At 51.7% G+C, this 23,063-nt stretch overlaps 1 protein-coding gene, 1 long non-coding RNA gene and 1 pseudogene across 2 annotated transcripts in view; 2 read left to right on the plus strand and 1 right to left on the minus strand.

Annotated features, from left to right (window-relative positions):
• The window catches only part of LOC126948015 (uncharacterized), a 340,440-nt gene that overhangs the window by 168,461 nt on the left and 148,916 nt on the right, over positions 1–23,063 (minus strand). The gene's annotated exons all lie outside the window — the stretch shown is intronic.
• On the plus strand, positions 508–22,641 carry NRROS (negative regulator of reactive oxygen species). Its single transcript, XM_050779158.1, has 3 exons — positions 508–689; positions 14,531–14,651; positions 20,391–22,641. Exons 1-3 carry the CDS (start codon positions 583–585, stop codon positions 22,359–22,361), a joined length of 2,199 nt encoding a protein of 732 aa, XP_050635115.1. The 5' UTR covers positions 508–582; the 3' UTR covers positions 22,362–22,641.
• Positions 722–2,470, plus strand: LOC126947980 (uncharacterized; annotated as a pseudogene).

Consider the following 23,063-nt stretch of genomic DNA (forward strand, 5'->3'; position numbering starts at 1 on the left):
TTGCACACATCAGGCACAAAAAACCCGTCCATGCAGTCTATGATCAGGAAGCTCGCGGCACTCTGACAGTCCACGACAAAGCAGTTCCCCTTCTTTCTAACACAGCGAGGGTCCGTAAAGGAGATTATCCACAAGGACTAGCTGAGTGGATAAAAAGACAGACTAGCTGAGTGGCTGACCCTTCCAGACGGCGGGCTGCCCCTCTACACCTGCGCTGCGGTTCTCAAAGTCGGCCTCAGCTTGGTCCTTGGCTGGAAGCTTGTAGAAAAGTTTCTGGGTCAGCAGACCTCACAGGCAAGGGTCCCCTAGCTGGCCACCCCAGCTAGGCACCAAGGCAGGAAAGCCGGGGGGCCCCGTTAGCGTCGCTGGAGAACCATTTAAACATCCCCGCTGCTTGGCCACCAGGCCGGCAGGTGCAGGTGTCGGGCCAGCTCCCCGCAGCCCGCCCATCCCCCGCGCCCCGCGCTGCAGTTCCCTCTGCGCAGCCCGGTCTGAGTGAGCCTGTGCCGAGTCGCCCGGCAGCCCGCTCTCCATGTGACTTCAGTTTCCGTCTGTTCCTTCCGCTGGTGCTAAAATAATCTGATGCCCCACAGAAAGGAGGGAGCCCAGCCCCGCGTTCGGCTGCTCTCGAGGAGGCCGGAGCCCCGGAGAGGATGCGCCCCGCGGAGCCGCCTGCGCCTGCGGGAGCCGTGAGTATTTCCTGCGTGGGGGCGTCCCCGGGGGACTTCTCCAGGTGGGCGAGCTCGAGCGAGGTTGGGCGGTAGGAGGTCAGGTCCGTGGCCGGCAGCTCAGGGCTGAGGGGGAAGCTGTGGCTTGCTGCATCCAGGCGCCGCGCTTCTGTGCTGGGCGTGGGGGCCGCGGCTCTGGGTGGAGGTGGAAATGCCTCCCTCCAGGAGCGCTTAGAGCTGAAAAGCTGGTGCGGTGTAGTGGAAACCACCAGGGCTTCAGACTCAGACGTGGGTTTGAGTCCTGGCTCTGTAGGGAGCATGTGAGCAGACAGTGAAGGTTTCCGAGCCTCAGTTTTCTCATCTGCAAAGTGGGAACAGCCGTGCTCCCTCCCTGGACTGGGCGACTGGATATGATGGGACGGCTCTGTGCACACTCAGCATGCTGAGCGCTGGGCTCTCCTTTCCTGTCCCACAACGTGGACTGAGAACCACTGTTTCATAGATGAAGACGCTAAGGCTGGTTAACAGCTACACCTGTTCACAGATTCCGTCCACGTGCCAGGCCTGTCCAAGGCCCTGGGGATACAGCTGTGAAGATGTGCAAAGCCCCTTCCCCCACAGACGGTTTGTCCTTGGGAGATCCACTGGGGCTCTGTGACTTGGATCCTAGCCTAGCCTTAGATCCATGGCTTATCAGAGGGAAACTAAGAGGAGGGCGACTCAGACTGGGAAGCTCGTCGGTGGCCCTCGTGGCCTCTCCATGTGGGCCGGCTTCTGAAGGGGTCAGCATACTTCCCCGGGTACCCAGGAGCTAGACGGAAAGAAGTGAGGAGCCACCGGTGTGGCTTTGTGCTGCCTCTGAGACAAGGCGAACACGTGCCAGTTAGTGGCTGGGACTGGAGGGGGCCAGGTCGGGGTCCTAAGAATGGAACCTCTGGATGGGGCTGGTCGGGGCTGCTGTGCTTCCGGAGGGGCTGAGGGGACCCCACTGGAGGCTTCTTCGTGATGGGTACAGCCTGTTAGGAGTCTGGATGCTAGAAACACTCAGAGTCTGTGGAGCTGGCCCTCCGTGCTTTCCTGTGTGCTCCTTCCCTGCTGGCTGTGACACGCAGACTGTTCCTGTGGATGCTGGGGGGTTGCTGGGCTTTACAGACAGTGCATATTTATTCTCCTCACACACCCCTCAGGTTTGTATGTGTATGCCTGATAGTTCCTAAAGATTATAGAATCATGGGCCCAGGAAAAAACCTTAACTCCTGCCTTTAGGTTTAAAAAATAATAATAATAACTCAGCTTCACTAAGAAGGAACTTTAAAAAAAAGATTATTTATTTTTAGAGACAGGCTCTTGCTCTGTGGCCCAGACTGGAGTACGGTGGCACGATCACAGATCACTGCAGGCTGAAACTCTTGGGCTCAAATGATCCTCCTGCTTCAGCCACCTGAGTAGCTAGGACAACAGGTGCACGCCGCCATGCCAGCTAACTTAAAAAATTTTTTTTGTAGAGACAGGATCTTGCTATGTTGCCCAGGCTGGTCTCGAACTCCTGGGCTCAAGCAATCCTCCTGCCTTGGCCTCCCAAAGTGCCGGGAGTGTGAGCATGAGTCACCACACCCAGCTTTCATGTAATGAGTACCTTCATGGGAACTTCATGAAAACACATGTAAACATAATCTCTCATAGTTTTAAAATTCATCATCCAAGAGATCCTGCTCTTTGATAAAGAGACATAACTTGGTAGGCTCCAAAACAGAGAGTACACGCCTAGTATCTTTGTTCTGGGCATTAAGAACACATTGACCTTTCTGTCTCTGATCTTGACTCTTTTGGAAGAGAGATGCTAGTACTGATGACAACCTGCATTCTGGCTGCGGTGTGCGTCCACACTGCAAAGTGTGCGCAGACTCTCATACGGACAATGACTGTGCCTCACATCGTGCTCAGGTCCGTTTCAGAGCCTCAGAAGTTAGGGGAGGGTGGACTTCCAACCACGACTGAAAGCACCGTCTTTCTTAGGACATGCTGTGTCTATAACATACTTACAGGTGTCTGCACTCACCGATGCTTGTTGAGGTGTCATTACACATCAGTGACAAACATTTATCATTTTTTTTGCTTTTGGTAGAACTTGTTTATTGTACTCACTTTCCTCCCATACCATTTTTCTTAACTTCATCATGAAACAAATGTCATGTGGTCAGTCTGTCAGTCTGTGATGAGGCTCAGGGCTGGGTTAGGTGACTATTTCTGAAAGCTCAGAGAGGTGAAGGAAAAAGGACATCAGTGCTTGGATCTTATAAGCCTCACATGCAACGATAAACCCGAGTTCAAGGATCAGATTCTTAGACTGGTTTGGCTGCAAATGACAAAAAACCAACTCAAATATGTTTGGAAAAAAGAAAAAAAAAGGATTTATTGTTTCAAATAACTGAAAATTGTATGGGCAATAGTTTCGGGCATGGCTGGGTCCAAATGCTCAAACAGCATTGCCAGGAATCCATCTGTCTCCGTTCCTCAGCTTTGCCTTCCTCTCTGTGGGCCTCATTACCAGGCAAGTCCTGGAGCTGGTGGCAAAGATGGCTGCCTGCAGCTCCAACTATATCCCCACTGGTCTGGCCTCTGAAACAGAAAGAGCAAGTCTGCTTTCCATGAGTTCTAGCAACTGCTCTTGGATTGAGTCTCATGGGCTTGGCTTTTATGATGGGCCTGTGTTAGGAAAATGGAGTTGCTCTCACAGGCCCAGCCTTATTCATAGGCCCCATCCTGGAACCAGAAGTTGGGATCAGACCCCAACATACGCAGACTCTTAAGAAAGGAAGGGGGTTGGTTGCACAACAGTGTGAGTGTACTTAACACTACTGAGTTGGACACCTAAAAACGGTTAAGATGATCACTTTCGGCCAGGCGCGGTGGCTCACCCCTGTAATCCCAGCACTTTGGGAGGCCGAGGCGGGCGGATCACCTGAGGTCAGGAGTTCGAGACCAGCCTGGCCAACATGGTGAAACCCCATCTCTACTAAAAATACAAAAATTAGCCGGGCGTGGTGGTGCGCGCCTGTAATCCCAGCCACTCAGGAGGCTGAGGCAGGAGAATCGCTTGAACCTTGGAGGCTGAGGTTGCAGTGAGCCGAGATCACGCCACTGCACTCCAGCCGAAGCGACAAGAGCGAAACTCCGTCTCAAAAAAAAGATAATCGCTTTCATGTTTTGTGTATTTTACTACAATTAAACATTTTCTAAAGAAAAAAAGGAAAGAAAGGGCTGCTTTTCTCAAAGGGGAATTGAAGAGTTGTTACCAGAAGGAGAAATGAATGTGAGTAGGCGAAACCAACCAATTTCCAGAGCAAACGGAGTCAGGTGCTGAGACCAAACCAATGTGCCATTTCTGACTTTAATGCCTGAGGGATTTTAGCCTCAACAGAGTGAAGAAAGGAGGAAGTGGAACCTTGTCATGGTCCTCACCCACGAGCTGGGCGCGAGGAGCGGCCGGTACTGGATGGGCTCCATGCGGCCGCAAAGCCTGGTGAGGTCACAGGGACTCCCCTCCTCCAGCCCCAACCCAAAAGGCTGCCTAAGGCAGGTGCTGCGCCACGTGCACCAAACAACTTTCTGCAGCCACCTCCAAGAAAGAGGGATTTCTCCCAGGAGAGAGCACGTAAGGCTGCGTCTTTTCACCTGTCTATTCTCAAGCAGGACCTGAGTATCTGAGGCAGCCCCACTCCCACAGTGCCTGGCAGGGGCTCACCCTGGGGTACACATCGTGTTCTCCTAAGCTCATGTCACTCCATTTGAGATATCAACTGGACACGGACTCCTGCTGATCCTCCTACTGTCATTCACTCCTCTCCTGGTCCAGCCCTGATCCCTGAGATTTCTTCTGCCCTTCCAGTGTCTCCCCTCCGTGGTCCTCAGACACCAGGGCTGAGCCTTTTCCCTTGGCCCTGCAGGGTCACCCTCCGTGGTCCTCAGACACCAGGGCTGAGCCTTTTCCCTTGGCCCTGCAGGGTCACCCTCCGTGGTCCTCAGACACCAGGGCTGAGCCTTTTCCCTTGGCCCTGCAGGGTCACCCTCCGTGGTCCTCAGACACCAGGGCTGAGCCTTTTCCCTTGGCCCTGCAGGGTCACCCTCCGTGGTCCTCAGACACCAGGGCTGAGCCTTTTCCCTCGGCCCTGCAGGGTCACCCTCCGTGGTCCTCAGACACCAGGGCTGAGCCTTTTCCCTTGGCCCTGCAGGGTCACCCTCCGTGGTCCTCAGACACCAGGGCTGAGCCTTTTCCCTTGGCCCTGCAGGGTCACCCTCCGTGGTCCTCGGACACCAGGGCTGAGCCTTTTCCCTCGGCCCTGCAGGGTCAGTGGGGAGTGGGGCTTTCCCTGCCTGGCCCTGGACCACCTCCTTCAACTTCAGCAAGTTAGTGGCCTCCCAGTCACCAGCCAGCCTGGCGCCCTGAGACCTCCTCACAGGCCTCCCCCAGTGGCCTTTCTCTTGTTCTAGGTCATTGGGCCCTTCCTCAGGTCCTTAAACTGATGCTTCCATTTGGCTTCTCATCTCCTTCCAAATCCCTAGTTTTCTTCTAGGCTCTCTGCCTCCTTTAGAAGGCCTCTGGCAGCTCCCATCTTGCTTCGCCTCCACAGAAGGCCATGGTCCCATGATCTACTCAGGAGCGCTGTTCAGAATATCAGGCACCGTGTGGCACAGCTACTCAGGAGGCTGAGGCAGGAGAATCGCTCGAATCCCAGAGGCAGAGGTTGCAGTGAGCCAAGTTCACGCCACTGCACTCTAGCCTGGGTAACAGAGCGAGACCTTGTCTCAAAAAACAAAAGAGGCCGGGCGCGGTGGCTCAAGCCTGTAATCCCAGCACTTTGGGAGGCCGAGACGGGCGGATCACGAGGTCAGGAGATCGAGACCATCCTGGCTAACACGGTGAAACCCCGTCTCTACTAAAAAAATACAAAAAACTAGCCGGGCGCGGTGGCGGGCGCCTGTAGTCCCAGCTACTCGGGAGGCTGAGGCAGGAGAATGGCGTGAACCCGGGAGGCGGAGCTTGCAGTGAGCTGAGATCCGGCCACTGCACTCCAGCCTAGGTGACAGAGCGAGACTCCGTCTCAAAAAAAAAAAAAAAACAAACAAACAAAAAAGAAAAGTTAAATCACTTGATATGCATTCTGAAATATTTAGAGGAAAGTATATCAATGACTGTAATGTACTTCAAAATGCACAATGAGGCCGGGCACAGTGGCTCACGCCTGCAATCCCAGTACTTTGGGAGGCCAGGGCAGGCAGATCGCCTGAGGTCAGGAGTTTGAGACCAATCTGGCCAACATGGTGAAACCCCATCTCTACTAAAAATACAAAAATTAGCCAGGTGTGATGGTGATCTGTGGTGATCTGGTGCCTGTGATCCCAGCTACTCAGGAGGCTGAGGCAGGAGAATCTCTTGAATCCCAGAGGTGAAGGTCGCAGTGAGTGGAGATTGTGCCATTGCACTCCAGCCTGGTGACAGAGTGAGACTCTGTCTCAAAAAAAAAGAAAGAAAGAAATGCAGCGTGGGTGGTGCTGTGTGCCTGTAGCCCCAGCTACTCGGTAGCCTTAGGTGGGAGGACTACTTGAGGAGGAGCTTGCAGCTGTAGTGTGCTACAATCCCGTCTGTGAATAACTACTGCACTCCAGCCTGGGCAACATAGTGAGACCTCTAAAAAAAGAAGAAGAAAGAAAGATGGACAGAAGGATAGATAGATGGATAGTATGTTGTTGGGGAAAAGCTAAATGACTAACAGTACCTAGTAACTGTTCACATTCCTTGTTATAATCATAAAAACCAAATAATAAGAAATTAGAAAACTTCCATTGGAACAGTAACTACCTGAAATACACTGTCACATGAATTACTGGGTTATTGCTCCACTGAACTATTCGTTTGTGATGAGGAGGTGATACCAGCACTGAGCCTGGCAGGATGAATAAGAGCTTTGTAGGTGAACGAGACCAGCGAAGGAGCCTTTCCCACAGAGGAAAGAGTATGTGGGCATGTGTGATTTAGTCAAGGAGTGCAGGCATCCCAGGGTGGCTGGGGCTTGCGGAATTGAGGTTGAGTTGATGCAGAAGTCACAGACCCGGGTCTGAATTGTGGCTCTAACATTCTCTAGCTCTACGGCCTAAACCTATGTGAGCCTCCGTTGACCAAGTGTGAAATGGGGATGACAACATTTGCCTGCTAGGATTTTTGTGGGAATTATACGTAAAGCACCTGGTACAGCCATATTCTAAGGTGAGCACTCGGTAAGCGTGAGCTGTCACAGTGAGGAGCCCGGACAGAATCTGGGAGCCATTATGCAGACCTCGAACAGCACTGAGTTGACCTTTGAATTGGCCTCTTGTCAGGAATCCATGTCATTTCATTCTTCAGCTGTACAGGTTCTCAGGGAAACCAAGTAGTCGAGGTGGGGAGATGTATTTTCATTGTTTTTCCACTGTGGCCACCAAGCCGCTGTCATCACCCATAGTTGCGGCCAACAGTCTACCCTGGACTCTGGGTGCTCTTTTCCCCCTGGACATCCCAGGGTCCACACGCTGCAGCTCCCAGGGGTGGGAGAAGGGACGAAAGCTCCTCCTCCTTCAACACCAGCTCGCTGTTTGCACAGAAGAACTCCGCTTTCCCTTTGATTAATGCACCACTTTGTCTCACTATAGAAAGTGTCTGTCCCCCTCCAGCGGGGGAGTGTTCTCCCACGGGCCTTGGAGGACTTGGAGGTGGGGGTCCCCCGCCCACTGAACTGGAGTCCAAAACATTCCCTCACACTGACAAAGCCTTTCATCACACACTGTCTCATTCAGCCTTGACACAACCCCGTGAGGTCAGCAAGGCAAGTGTCGTCCTCCACGGCCACCACCAGAGTGAAGGAGCCAGACTTGGGCCCAGGTCTCCTTCCCCAGCCCAGGGTCCCTTCCTCTACACAGATGCCACCTGCTCCTTCGTGTCGAGAAGGGCGGTGGCAGGTGGTCGCTCCCTCGGAAGTGACCAGCGGGAACAAATTCATGATGCTGAAGGGAAATTAGACACTACTGCGTTATGCGGCTGAGTGCCCATCAGCAGAGGTTATGTGGGTCTCTCCTATAGAAAAGTGACACCGAGGACCCAGCCCCAGCCACCACCAGCATGCAAGGGCGAGGTGTCACTTCCCAGTGGGGGCAGGTTTGCATTCGTTAAGACCTGTGGCCAGATGCAGCCTGTGGGCATGGAACAGGACAAGGGGAACTGCCCTCTGCTGGCCCTACCAGGCCGATGCCGACCACATGGGGAAGCCAGTTGGCTTATTGGTGGCCCTGAGGAAATGAGGGCTGAGCAGGGAGGTGCTCAAGACCGGCTCCTCACACTGGCTGTCTGGAGTCGCTGTGGGAAGGGCCCAAGGGAAGAAGGGTTGCTGTGGCCCCTAAATCCCCCTCCAGGTGGAGGCAGAGCCTCATGCATTCCCAGAGCATCCCTTGTCACAAGCCCCAGTAGAGCCCAGGCTGACCAGGAGTGTGAGGCTCGGGTGGGAACCAGAGATCTGTGTTTAACCAGTGCTGGGAACCATGGCACTGCCTTCCCCGCGCTACCGTGCGCCTCTCATTTCACCTCTCTGGCCTGCATATTCTTTTAGCAAACTTGGGGATTGTACTACACATTCTGCTTTACACTTTCCATTCCTTGATATTATTTTATTATGAACATCTTTCTGCGTCAATCAATATATTGCTACCAAAGCATTTGTTATCACACCACGTCATTCCTGTCGTGTAGTTTCATCATAAGTGATTCAGCCAGTGCTCCCATTATTGGACTTTTCATGGTTTCCACTTTGTTATTATTATTACTAATGTTACAATGAATACTCCTTTTATTTTTATTTATTTATTTTTTTTTTTGAGACGGAGTCTCGCTCTGTCGCCCAGCCCAGGCTGGAGTGCAGTGGCGCGATCTCGGCTCACTGCAAGCTCCGCCTCCCGGGTTCACGCCATTCTCCTGCCTCAGCCTCCCGAGTAGCTGGGACTACAGGCGCCCACAACCGCGCCCGGCTAATTTTTTGTATTTTTAGTAGAGACGGGGTTTCACCGTGGTCTCGATCTCCTGACCTTGTGATCCGCCCGCCTCGGCCTCCCAAAGTGCTGGGATTACAGGCGTGAGCCACCGCGCCCGGCCTGAATACTCCTTTTAAAATATTTTTATGTACAGTGTATTTCCTTAGGATAAATTCCTAGACATTGAATCAAAGAGAATCCACACTTTTAAGGTCTTTGATAAATTGTGCTAAATTGTCCTTCAGAAAAAGCGTGCCAATTTTCTGTTCTACCTGCAGGCAGGGTGTGAGACAGTTCTTGGGGGGAAAAAATTCAAAACCTTTGTATTGCCTATATTTTAACAAATTCATTATTAAGAGAAAGCTAGAGAAGCAAATCACAAGCTCTAATTCACACATCACAATTCTAAATGTTTGCTGTTCCAGTCCTCAATTTCAGGTTCTTGTTAACGCATCCACCATTTGAATATTCACTTTTTCAAAATACAGGAATGTATTAATTTACCAAAGATCACAATCGGTTTTTTTCTTTTTTATTTTTTGAGATGGACTCCTACTTCGTTGCCCAGGCTGCAGTGCAATGGCAGGGTCTCGGCTCACGGAAACCTCCGCCTCCCCGGTTCAAGTGATTCTCTTGGCTCAGCCTCCCGAGTAGCTGGAATTACAGGTGCCTGCCACTATGCCCGGCTAATTTTTGTATTTTCAGTAGGGACGGGGTTTTACCATGTTGGCCAGGCTGATCTCAAACTCCTGACCTCAGGTGATCCACCCACCTCGGCCTCCCAAAGTGCTGGGATTACAAGCGTGAGCCACCGCGCCCAGCCACCTGGCTAATTTTTGTATTTTTAGTAGACACGGGATTTCTCTATGTTGGCCAGGCTGGTCTCGAACCCCTGATCTCAGGTGATCCACCCACCTCGGACTCCCAAAGTGCTGGGATTACAGGTGTGAGCCACTGTGCCCAGCCTGTATTTCCATTTTTAACATGACAAATGTTTCCTAAGCACCTTTCTGAGAAGAGTGTTTGAAAAAGATACGTTAGTAATTCCTGAAAATATGGGAACAAAGATTACCATAATTTTACCTCTGTTTTCAGGAACATTTATTTCATTTTCCTTGTTTTTAAATGTGAGTACTTTAAAACTTACAGAAAAGTTTACAAGAAAGTACAATGCTAAATTTACTGAGTAGTAATATTTTGCTTTACCATCTCTATTGAGCCATTCGAAGGTAGGTTACATAAATTACGGACACCATGAAAGTGCCCTGTAAGCGGATCAGGAGGTCAGGAGATCGAGACCATCCTGGCTAACACGGTGAAACCCCGTCTCTACTAAGAAATACAGAAAAACTAGCCGGGCGAGGTGGCGGGCGCCTGTAGTCCCAGCTACTCGGGAGGCTGAGGCAGGAGAATGGCGTGAACCCGGGAGGCGGAGCTTGCAGTGAGCTGAGATCCGGCCACTGCACTCCAGCCTGGGCGACAGAGCGAGACTCTGTCTCAAAAAAAAAAAAAGAAAGTGCCCTGTAAGTGCTTCAGCCTCCCAAAATGCTGGGATTACAGGCTTGAGCCACCGCACCTGGTCGCAAAGAAACATAATTTCTAAAACAAAGGAGACTCTTCGCAGCGGCTGCAGGTTCTTCTTCCTCACTGTCAGTGTTCTCTTGTTGCAGAATACAACCTCCATTCATGTTGTTTTTATGAATGAATCTTTTTACCACTTTGTTGCTATGACCAGGTCTGGAGGCTGAAAACCATGTTGTCTTCTCTGCCTAAAAAGCAACACCACATCTTCATAGACAGGGTTGGTTATGGAGTAGACTCACGGCATTCCATAACTAGTTAGAATGCAGCAGTGTTCCACATGGGCCAAACCTTGTCAAGACAGGAGCAACAGGCAACTCAGGGTCCCGGAACACTCACCAGCTGGCAGCCCCTCGGGAAGCTCCCGGGCTTTCCACCCGTTCCGGGATGCTGGGCACGTGCTGGCTTAGATGCCCTCACAGCTGCAGGCGCTGTGGCGTGGCCCTCAGCCCTGAGGATGTGTGGGGGGAGAGGAAGCAAGTCCTGTACTCGCAGGGGATGAGTCATGGAATTTCGCAGGGAGATACGGCAAGCCGATTGTTTACCTTGGACTCTGCAGTGCTATGGCTCTGAGGAAGCTCTCTGCAGCTACACACTCTAGGAAGTGGGTTTCTCAAACTCAGTGGTCAGTATTTTGAAAGCCTTTTATTTCTTTACAGTCATTACATCTAATTTAGCACTGGGTCATGGCCATTCTCACATGATTGTATCAGGCAAGGTCCAACCAGGAAACAGAAACTGCCCAGATTATTTAAAACAGAGGATATTGAATGCAAGAAAGTGGCAACACATGATGGAAGAGGCTGAGAAGGCGAATCAGCAAATACCCAGTCAACACAGCGACGAGCAGCTTCAGGAAGCTTCTTATCCTCACCCTAACTCGGTAGGGTGAGGATGAGAGGAGGAGGCAGGCCAGGCACCGCGGCTCACGCCTGCAATCTCAGCACTTTGGGAGGTCAAGGCTGGTGGATCACCTGAGGTCATGAGTTCAAGACCAGCCTGGCCATCAAGGTGAAACCTCATCTCTACTGAAAATACAAAAATTAGCCAGGCGTGGTGGCGCACGCCTGTAGTCCCAGCTACTCGGGAGGCTGAGGCAGGAGAATGGCGTGAACCGGGGAGGCGGAGGTTGCAGTGAGGCGGGATTGCAACATTGTACTCCAACCTGGGCAACAAGAACAAAACTCTGTCTCAAAAACACAAAAAACAAAAAGAGGAGGAGGTGGTGTCACCAGAGCCTGGGGTCAGCGGAAGAAACTCTAGGATGTCTCTGTCCAAGGCAGAGAGGAAGGGAGAGAAATACTCCGGACTCTTTCTGCCCTCTGCTCTCTGACCTCCAGGAGTGGCTTCCGTTGACTAAACCGCTGGAGGCCAGGTGACAGCAGCTCGAGATTCAGAGCCTTCAGAAGTCAGAGCCCTGCCACACCGAGGGCAGCAGGGAAGGGGAAGGCATGGCTCTGGGGACAAACTGCTGTGAGCCAGCACAGTCGTCTGTGCCCAAAGTTAGCCTTTTTTTTTTTTTTTTTTTTTTTGAGACGGAGTCTTGCTCTGTAGCCCGGGCTGGAGTGCAGTGGCCGGATCTCAGCTCACTGCAAGCCCCGCCTCCCGGGTTTGCGCCATTCTCCTGCCTCAGCCTCCTGAGTAGCTGGGACTACAGGCGCCTGCCACCTCGCCCGGCTAGTTTTTTGTATTTTTAGTAGAGACGGGGTTTCACCGTGTTAGCCAGGATGGTCTCGATCTCCTGACCTCGTGATGCGCCCGTCTCGGCCTCCCAAAGTGCTGGGATTACAGGCTTGAGCCACTGCGCCCGGCCCAAAGTTAGCCTTGCTCTGCAATTTATGAATGTAGTTTTTGATTGAACCTTCCTGCATACCTTTTACACATCTGGTTGGTGTAATTCATCCTTCCAGCCACATTACTCAGGCCTTTATTTTAGACTTTGTGGAGCTGCTGAATTACCTTGGAGATTACACAGGAACAACCAGCACTCAGTCAAGTCACTGGTGTTTGAAACTCACAAGTCGTAATTAATAATTGTGTTACTACCTTTACAGCTACGAAGCCCTTTCACATACATGAGACTGGTTTATTCTCATGCAACTCTGGAATAGTTATCGTTACTCCCATTTTGTAGATGGATTCTCCGAGTCTTGGAGATTTTGAATTCCTGAAGGACAAATAACAAACAACAGAGGCGGAATTCAAACTCTAGTCTGCTTGGTTCCAAATTCCCTGATCTTCCCATGATATCCTGTGCTTCCTGCCAGAAGGAGCTACCCAGGGCCACAGCAAGAGTTTTTCTGGGCCAGTTGGCTGAGTTTAGGAGGAAGGAGAGGATATGTTTTAAACTTGCAAAATTCTAGATGACCCATAAATTAAAATGCCATTGCTGAGTGTGACGCGAGGCCTGTCTTGCCTTCCAGTCTGAAGGTTACCTCCTCACTGAAGGACCTGCACTCTTGCCCCTTACACATCTAGATTCAGTTCTTCAATATACAGGGCTGGCTGTTCTAGAAAGATCGGAGTCGCAGCAGTGGGTGCCACCCCACACCTGACAGAGGCGGGCAGGGAGGAAGGGAGGGTTCTTACCTCCCCATCTCCCTCAATAAAATTCAGGATGCCCAGTGAAATTTGAATGTCAGATAGACAATTTGTTGGTATAAGGATGTATCTAGCATTGAAATGATGCCTTGTAATTTACTAAATCTGAAACTATGCAACCTCATCTCATGGTGGGCAGTGATGTGATCCCAGGTTTCAGGGGCGTGGGGGCGGGGAAGGGTGATGGGGGATTCTGAGGTCAGGAACCCATACAGCTCTACTTTTGCCCTCTCTCCCCTGTGCCGGCCACAGGGTAGTGATTCCTGTGTGGGTGCAGAGGCAGAAGTGGGTCTGGAAGGGGATTCCCAGTGTCTGGCAAGTTCTGGTGAATTCCGCATTGGAGGTTCTCTCTGTAGTAAGGGGAGTTGGCCTGGCCTGAAGTGAAAGCTGGCTTACCCGGTTTCATTTGGCTCTTCAGTTAGTCTGTTTGCACTGGTGGGCATTCAAATCTGATCAAGAAGGTAAAATAAGCCTTCAGGATCCCTAAATACATGTGAAGAAAGGAAAGAGGAGGCCCCTGAGTGGCTGGAGCGAGCAGGTGGGATGAGCTGGTGCCGCTGGCCCAGGAGAAGATGGGAGGGCACACACTGGGCCTCAGGTGGGTGTCAAGGAAGGGGACAGACGGAATGCTGGGGCCGGCTCTTGCTGCTGGGTCTGCAGAATGCAGAGCTGGGGGCCCGCACCAGGCGTCAGGTACCCAGCAGGGCAGCAGTGAGTGCAGCCTCACTGCTGGGAGCGTCTGCCCTGCTCACTCATCAGAGCTCAGGGAGCTCGGGGGCTGCTCTCAGCCCTGCCGCTAAGGCCATCCACAACCTCCAGTAGTGTCTCCGGGCCTTTGTTCACCTGGCAAATGTGATGAGTATATTGCGTTTCCTTTTTGGCTCCTCTTGGTTCTGAATCTCTGCTGGTGTGAGTATACCTTCAAGCCTCCTCATTACCACTGTTCTGTGTGCACCAGCCAGACAAGAGGGCTGGCAACCTCGTTTCGTTAACCATCTTTATTCTATCCAAAGTTTTCTTCTTCATTTTCCTCTCCATTTTTCCCCCTGTCCAGGCAAAACATCAAACCTCTTTTTCCAAAGGGTCATAGTGAAATGAGTTAACCGAAGAGGTCAGCCTCACATCAGCTGCTGAGTAGTAACTCTGTGGGACAGGGGCTCCAATCCGTTTCCAGTCTCAGTCCACTCTCCGATTGTTCATTCACTCACTCAGCAAGGACTTCCTGAGCTCACGGGATGCCTCAGGCCGATCGGAGCTGGAGGCAGGAACACTTCAGCAGAATTACGAAATATGGGAAACTCCAGGTGACCGGAGGCCTGGTTACTCAAGCCTTATGCTTCTCCCTTCTGTGCTGGACTCAGTGAAGTTTAGTGTTCAGCCACCCGTCCATCAAAGGGTAGAGGCAAAATGAAATTGAGTCCTTGTCAACAGTTTCAGTGAAACGCTGGAAGTCTTGGCTACATGGAGGTATTTGAGTAGCCCGTGGGCTGCACCTCTGTGGAGCTGTGAGCTCCGTCGAGCTCCAAGACCACATAGAACTGGAACTGGCTCCTTCTCCCGAGAATACAAACAGCCCCCCGGGATGTCCTTCTCTGACTTGCTTCTTCCCTGCCCTCCGTCCACAGGGCTGCCCTTGAGATGGAGTTGCTGCCCCTTTGGCTCTGCCTGGGTTTTCACTTCTTGACAGTGGACTGGAGGGACAGAAGTGTAACGGCCACAGCAGCTTCCCAACGGGGCTGTAAGTTGGTGAGTTTTCCCTTGAACCCTGATCTGTCAGTTGCTCCTGTCCTGACAAAGCTTGGTCCATTCAGAAAAAGCTGACGGATTGTCCATCGGGAAGGGCAGAGAATGAAGGAGCCTGAATCACTCTGTGCCTGCCTAGCACAGTGCCATGTGCAGCTGCCCGTTAACCACAGGAGTTTAAGCTGCTGCCTGGGAGACAGTCCCTGCCCCACCCTTCTCACACCTGCTGAGGATAGGAGGCATCCGGGACCAGCCTAGGGCAGCCTTCCAGAACAAGAACAACTTGTTAAAAATCTGGATGGTTCAGGCCGGGCACGGTGGCTCACGCCTGTAATCCCAGCACTTTGGGAGGCTGAGGCAGGCAGATCAATTGAGCCCAGGAGTTCAAGACCAGTCTGGGCAACATGGCGGAACCACATCTCTACAAAATACAAGAATCAGTCAGGTGTGGTGGCACACGCCTATAGTCCCAGCTACTTGGGAGGCTGAGATGTGAGGATGGCTTGAGCCCGGGAAGTGGAGGTTGCAGTGAGCTGAAATCATGCCTCTGCACTCCAACCTAGGTGATGGAGGAAGACCTTGTCTTTAAAAAAAGAAAAGAAAAGAAAAATTCTGGGCGCGGTGGCTCATGCCTGTCATCCCAGCACTTTGGGAGGCCAAGGCGAGTGGATCACCTGAGCTCAGGAGTTCGAGACCCGCCTGGCCAACATGGTGAAACCCTGTCTCTACTAAATTAGCTGGGCGTGGTGGTGCATGCCTGTAATCCCAGCTACTCAGGCGGCTGAGGCAGAGAATCGCTTGAACCCAGGAGGCGGAGGTTGCCATGAGCCGAGATCACACCACTGCACTCCATCCTGGGTGACAGAGTGAGACTCTGTCTCAAAAAAAGAAAAAAACAAAACAAAAAACTGAATGATTGAGCTGCACTGATGGTATGAGAATATCTGGGTGAGGTGCATGAAGGCTGGAGAAGCCCGCCTCAGAGTTTGTGGACGGGTTGACAGCTAAGGCTTACATAGCTGTAGGGAGGGTTTGCTGCCATGTTGTACCACAGAGCAGCAGCCTGGACCATGCTCAGGCTAAGAAGACCCACAGAGTGGATACCCAAGCCTTTACGGGTGCCTTCTCTAGGGCTTTCAGCCTATATGTGAAAATAGACTTGGGTCAAAATTGAGAAATTCCTAGTAATTGTCTCCTTCACCTATATAACAATGATATCAAAAATCTGCTTGAGAAACACATATTTAGGCCAGGTGCGGTGGCTCACGCCTGTCATCCCAGCACTTTGGGAGGCCGAGGTGGGCAGATCACGAGGTCAAGAGGTCAAGACCAGCCTGGCCAACACAGTAAAACCCCGTCTCTACTAAAAATACAAAAATTACCCAGGTATGGTGGCACGTGCGTATAGTCCCAGCTGCTTGGGAGGCTGCTGAGGAAGATCGCTTGAACCTGGGAGGCAGAGGTTGCAGTGAGCTGACATCACGCCACTGCACTCCAGCCTGGGTGACACAGTGATACTCTGTCTCAAAAAAAGAAAGAAAGAAAGAAACACATATTTCTTTTTTTTTTTTTTTTTTGAGACGGAGTCTCACTCTGTCGCCCAGGCTGGAGTGCAGTGGCCAGATCTCAGCTCACTGCAAGCTCCGCCTCCCGGGTTTACGCCATTCTCCTGCCTCAGCCTCCCGAGTAGCTGGGACTACAGGCGCCCGCCACCTCGCCTGGCTAGTTTTTTGTATTTTTTAGTAGAGAGGGGGTTTCACCGTGTTAGCCAGGATGGTCTCGATCTCCTGACCTCGTGATCCACCCATCTCGGCCTCCCAAAGTGCTGGGATTACAGGCTTGAGCCACTGCTCTCGGCCGAAACACATATTTCATAAACATTTCTTGAACCATATTATATACTAGGCACTGGGAAGACAAATTGGATGTCAGGGCTAACACATTCAAATATGTATTCTTTTTTTTTTTTTTTGAGACGGAGTCTCGCTGTGTCTCCTAGGCTGGAGTGCAGTGGCGTGATCTCGGCTCACTGCAAGCTCCGCCTCCCGGGTTCACGCCATTCTCCCGCCTCAGCCTCCCAAGTAGCTGAGACTACAGGCGCCCGCCACCACGCCCGGCTAGTTTTTTTTTGTATTTTTAGTAGAGACGGGGTTTCACCATGTTAGCCAGGATAGTCTCGATCTCCTGACCTCGTGATCCACCCACCTCGGCCTCCCAAAGTGCTGGGATTACAGGCTTGAGCCACCGCGCCCGGCCTCAAATATGTATTCTTAAAGCAGATTAATCTTTAACACCCAACTGTCATGGTTTTTAACCTCTTTTAGTAGTAACCTATAACCACTGTGCTAGAGTATATTCCAGTATGACATAGGAGTTACGAGCTAGACTGGCCCAGTTTAAAACCCAGCCCCACCCTTAGCTAGTGACATTGGGGCCCTCTAGGCCATAGTTTCTCCATCTGTAGAATATATACGTAATAATAATATCTACCAATAACATCATGCTGTGTTGATTGATGATTAAATGAGTTAATACATGTAAAGCACTCAGGACAGTGCCTGGTAGATAGTAAGTGCTATGCGTTTATCCATTATCACTCATATTATTATTAATCTCTGCTATGTTTGACCTCCAGCATTCTCTTACAGAGGCAATAAAGGATTAACTGCACAGTAGTTATTCAGGGGTTCCCAGGCACAGGAAGAGGAGAGATAAATGAATAGCCTTTCAGAGTTCAGGCTAGACCCTCTGCTTGGCACTGTCTGGCCCAGTGGGCAGGAGTAGAGAATTGGCTGCCAGGGAGCCCAAAGAGTGGGTTTCCTGCAGCTGTTCCGAGTTGAGGACTGAGAATTGGAGAGTCTGGGTGCCCTTTACTCGCCCTCATCACAGCATCTATTTGACCTCATTAGAAAGTAAACGTTGGCCAGGTGTGGTGGCTCACACCTGTAATCCTAGCACTTTGGGAGGCTGAAGCAGGCGGATCACCTAAGGTCAGGAGTTTGAGACCAGCCTGACCAACATGGTGAAATCCTGTCTCTACTATAAATACAAAAATTAGCCAGGCGTGGTGGCAGGCGCCTGTGATCTCAGCTACTTGGGAGGCTGAGGCAGGAGAATCGCTTGAACCAGGGAGGCAGAGGTTGCAGTGAGCTGAGATCACACCACTGCACTCCAGCCTGAGCAAGAGGGCAAGACTCCGTCTCAAAAAAGAAAGAAAAAAGAAAGAAAGTGGACATGGTAAGCTTTTCTGGGATGGCCATGTGGTCCTTCTACATCACTTCAGTGGGGCCACTGGGAGTTGCAGAGGTGTGACCCCCAACTGCAGCAGCTGTGGAGAAACAGCGTCCCACAGCGTGAAGAAAGCCCCTGACATTCTCCAGTGAGTCCCCACACAGGGAGGAGAGCAACACTCACTCACATAAAGACACACACCTGGCTGGGCACGGTGGCTCACGCCGGTAATCCTAGCACTTGGGGAGGCCAAGGCGGGTGGATCACCTGAGGTCAGGGTTTTGAAACCAACCTGGCCAACATGGCAAAACCCTGCCTCTACTAAAAATGCAAAATTAGCCTGGCATGGTGGTGGGCATCTGTAATCCCAGCTACTTGGTAGGCTAAGGCTGGAGAATCGCTTGAACCCGGGGGGCAGAGGTTGCAGTGAGCCGAGATGGCACCACTGCACTCCAGCCTGGACGACAAGAGTGAGACTCTGTCTCAGAAAAAAAAAAAAAGTAAATTCTCTTCCAGAGTAATTTGTAATTATAATGCAATCCCAATCAAAATACCAAAGAGGGAGGGGGGATGTGGAAAGACCTTGGCAAATCCATTCGAATGTTCATCTGGAAATTAGAGAAACCCAAATGCTCAGCAGTAGGAAATGACTTAATTAGATCATCCTAATAATTAGAGCTAACATTCATGAAGCACAGTAAATGTGTTTCACGTAAACAGTTGCACTTGATCCTGAAAAAAAAAAAAACCCTATGAGAAAATTACGAGTATAATTTCGGTTTTACAGGCAGGGTAATGGAGGTCTTTTTTGGTTCTGTAACCATCCAAAGGTCACCCATTTGATCAAAAGCAGAGCCATGGAGCATTGGCCCTGGAACTCCTGCTCTCAACCACTGTGCTGTTCAAGAAGTGAATGCATATGCTTCCTAAAAGGATCATGATCAAATGTATTTGTACTGCCAAGGCAGTAAGTCTGTCGTATGTTATTGACCAGGAGAAAAATAGGTTACTGAACAGTTTGCAGAGTATGGTTTTATTTTTGTTTTTAGACAAAGGTAGGTAATATCTTAGGAAAGATCCAGAAAAACATGGAACAGAAGGTGACTGGTATTTCTCTGAGAGAGGGGCTGAGGTGATGGAAGAGTTTAGCTTTCCACATGTCAATGCAGTATCCATGTTTAATTACTGGAAGGTTTTCTTTTAATTATCAGATAAAGAACCCGAGGCTCCAAGAAGTTCCATGCTAGTGGTGGTAGAGCCGAGACTCAGACGTGAGTCTGTCCTCCAAACCTGTGCTTCTTCCTCTCTCGGGATGTTTCTCCTGTTGCCGCACTTGCCCTCTGGGACTGAGCCCACAACTGCAGGCAACCACTGCGCTCGTGTTACTGATGAACGTGCACAAAAGAATGTCGTTGCTCCTCTGGCTTACCACTGAAAACTTTTTTCTGGCCGGGCGCAGTGGCTCACGCCTGTAATCCCAGCCCTTTTGGGAGGCTGAGGCGGGCAGATCACCTGAGGTCAGGAGTTCGAGACCAACCTGACCAACATGGTGAAACCCCATCTCTACTAAAAATACAAAAGAAGTTAGCTGGGCATGGTGACTTGTGTGCCTGTAATCCCAGCTACTTGGGAGGCTGAGACAGGAGAATTGCTCGAACCCAGGAGGTGGAGGTTGCAGTGAGGTGAGATCGTGCCATTGCACTCCAGCCTGGGTGACAGGGCAAGACTTCATCTCAAAAAACAAAAACAAAAAAACCATTTTTGTCCTAGACACTTAAATGACATCCTATGGCTGATTGTTGGTTTTGCCAATTTTGCAAAACATGGGGCTGAATTACAGTATCCTGGCATGTGTGCTTTCCGCAGTGTGACCTGGGCAGCCTCGTGCCTCCCGCCTCCTTATTCTGCACAATCAGAGTAGAGCCCTGTTCAGCAAAAGCACTGGACTGGGCATTCAGAGCCCTGGGCTCCAGTCCCAGCACTGCCCCGGCTCTTTGCTTCTCCACTGCAGTCCCACTTTACTTCCCTGTACAATTCAGGATGGTGAAAGCTCTCAAGTCCTTTTTTTTTTTTTTTTTTTTTTTTTGAGATGGAGTCTCACTCTGTCGCCCAGGCTGGAGTACAATGGCATGATCTCAGCTCACTGCAATCTCCGCCTCCTGGGTTCAAGCAATTCTCTGCCTCAGCCTCCCGAGTAGCTGGGATTACAGGTGTCCACCACCACGCCCAGCTAGTTTTTTGTATTTCCTGTAGAGACAGGATTTCACCATGTTGGCCAGGCGGGTTTTGAACTCCTGACCTCAAGGGATCCACCCGCCTCGGCCTCCCAAAGTGCTAGGATTACAGGCACGAGCCACTGTGCCTGGCCTTTTCTATCCTATTTTGAAAATGAACATCCCTAGAGCCATCCCCAGCAGTTGCAGGGACAGTCTGATAAGTGAACTAAGTTTCTGGGCATAAATGCCTGCCTCTGGGCCTCCTCCCTGCTGACCAGTGTGGTTTTGGCCGCAGGTGGGTGGAGACACTGACTGCCGAGGGCAGAGCCTTGCTTCGGTGCCCAGCAGCCTCCCGCCCCACGCCCGGACGCTCATCCTGGATGCCAACCCTCTCAAGGCCCTGTGGAATCACTCCCTCCAGCCTTACCCTCTCCTGGAGAGCCTCAGTCTGCACAGCTGCCACCTGGAACGCATCGGCCGCGGCGCCTTCCAGGAGCAAGGCCACCTGCGCAGCCTGGTCCTGGGGGACAACTGCCTTTCAGAGAACTACAAAGAGACGGCAGCGGCACTCCACACCCTGCCAGGCCTGCAGACGCTGGACTTGTCAGGAAACTCCCTGACGGAGGACATGGCGGCCCTCATGCTCCAGAACCTCTCCTCGCTGCAGTCCGTGTCCCTGGCGAGGAACACCATCATGCGGCTGGATGACTCGGTCTTCGAGGGCCTGGAGCGTCTCCGGGAGCTGGATTTGCAGAGGAACTACATCTTTGAGATTGAGGGAGGTGCTTTTGACGGCCTGACTGAGCTGAGACACCTCAACCTGGCCTACAACAACCTCCCCTGCATTGTGGACTTCGGGCTCACACAGCTGCAGTCTCTCAACGTCAGCTACAATGTCCTGGAGTGGTTCCTCGCGGCCGGGGGAGAGGCTGCGTTTGAGCTGGAGACGCTGGACCTGTCTCACAACCAGCTGTTGTTTTTCCCGCTGCTGCCGCAGTACAGCAAGTTGCATACCCTCCTGCTGCGTGACAACAACATGGGCTTCTACAGGGACCTGTACAACACCTCGTCGCCAAGGGAGATGGTGGCCCAGTTCCTCCTTGTGGACGGCAATGTGACCAACATCACCACCGTCAACCTCTGGGAAGAATTTTCCTCCAGCGACCTCGCAGATCTCCGCTTCCTGGACATGAGCCAGAACCAGTTCCAGTACCTGCCAGATGGCTTCCTGAGGAAAATGCCTTCCCTCTCCCACCTGAACCTCAACCAGAATTGCCTGATGACGCTTCACATTCGGGAGCACGAGCCCCCTGGAGCGCTCACCGAGCTGGACCTGAGCCACAACCAGCTGTCGGAGCTGCACCTGACTCCAGGGCTGGCCAGCTGCCTGGGCAGCCTGCGCTTGTTCAACCTGAGCTCCAACCAGCTCCTGGGCGTCCCCCCTGGCCTCTTCGCCAACGCCAGGAACATCACTACACTTGACATGAGCCACAATCAGATCTCACTTTGTCCCCTGCCAGCTGCCTTGGACCGGGTGGGCCCCCCTAGCTGTGTGGATTTCAGGAATATGGCATCTTTAAGGAGCCTCTCTCTGGAGGGCTGTGGGCTGGGGGCATTGCCAGACTGCCCATTCCAAGGGACCTCCCTCACCTCCTTAGACCTCTCAAGCAACTGGGGGGTTCTGAATGGGAGCCTCGCCCCACTCCAGGACGTTGCCCCCATGTTACAGGTCCTGTCTCTCAGGAACATGGGCCTCCACTCCAACTTTATGGCGCTGGACTTCTCCGGGTTTGGGAATCTGAGGGACTTAGACCTGTCGGGAAATTGCTTGACCACCTTCCCAAGGTTTGGGGGCAGCCTGGCCCTGGAGACCCTGGATCTCCGTAGAAACTCGCTCACAGCCCTTCCCCAGAAGGCTGTGTCTGAGCAGCTCTCGAGAGGTCTGCGGACCATCTACCTCAGTCAGAATCCGTATGACTGCTGTGGGGTGGACGGCTGGGGGGCCCTGCAGCAGGGGCAGACGGTGGCCGACTGGGCCACGGTCACTTGTAACCTCTCCTCCAAGATCATCCGCCTGGCGGAGCTGCCCGGGGGTGTGCCTCGGGACTGTAAGTGGGAGCGGCTGGACCTGGGCCTGCTCTACCTGGTGCTCATCCTCCCCAGCTGCCTCACCCTGCTGGTGGCCTGCACCCTCATCGTCCTCACTTTTAAGAAGCCTCTGCTTCAGGTCATCAAGAGCCGCTGCCACTGGTCCTCTGTTTACTGACCTGCCTGTGTGCCAAGACTCGAAACTTGGTCTGCACACAACAGGACATTTTCTCTTTTCTCTGCCAGCTTTCAAGATGGGGTGCAGAGGCCAAGTCTGACGAATTGAAGTTTCAATTAAAATTTAAAATGTTTCCATTCCTCATCTCCACTCCCCACCGCCCACCCAAGTTCTTTTTCCATCATTATAATTCATCCTCATTATCGTGGTAAAATATTTATTAGGTAACATTTTATAGAAATAAAAGGCAACATGTCTCATAAATATTTTTTAAATTAAATGCAGCTTGTGTGTATTTGTTTCATGTTCCTTTGTGGTTTCCCTTGGATGATTTTTTAATGTCCTCCCCTTGGTGACCTCCACAGAGCCGAAAAGGTCGCAATTCAATGCAACCTACTGGAAAAAACTCCAAGAGTGCGTGCTGGAGATGGTGAGTCAGTGCCCTGGGGATGCAGCAAGGCAAGGATTCCATAGCACAATAACAACAACAACAACAACAAAGAATTTCAAACACAGCCGGAGGGTCTGACGTAAGATGGTAAGATGTGGCCTCTCACCTGCTGTGTGACCGGCCACTGCCGTCAGAACAGGCCTGCGATCCCAGCACTTTGGGAGGCGGAGGTGGGTGGATCATCTGAGGTCAAGAGTTCAAGACCAGCTTGGCCAACGTGGTGAAATCCCCTCTCTATTACAAATAACAAA

Source organism: Macaca thibetana, chromosome 2 (genome assembly GCF_024542745.1).
Source record: "Macaca thibetana thibetana isolate TM-01 chromosome 2, ASM2454274v1, whole genome shotgun sequence".
Classification (NCBI taxonomy): Eukaryota; Metazoa; Chordata; class Mammalia; order Primates; family Cercopithecidae; genus Macaca; species Macaca thibetana.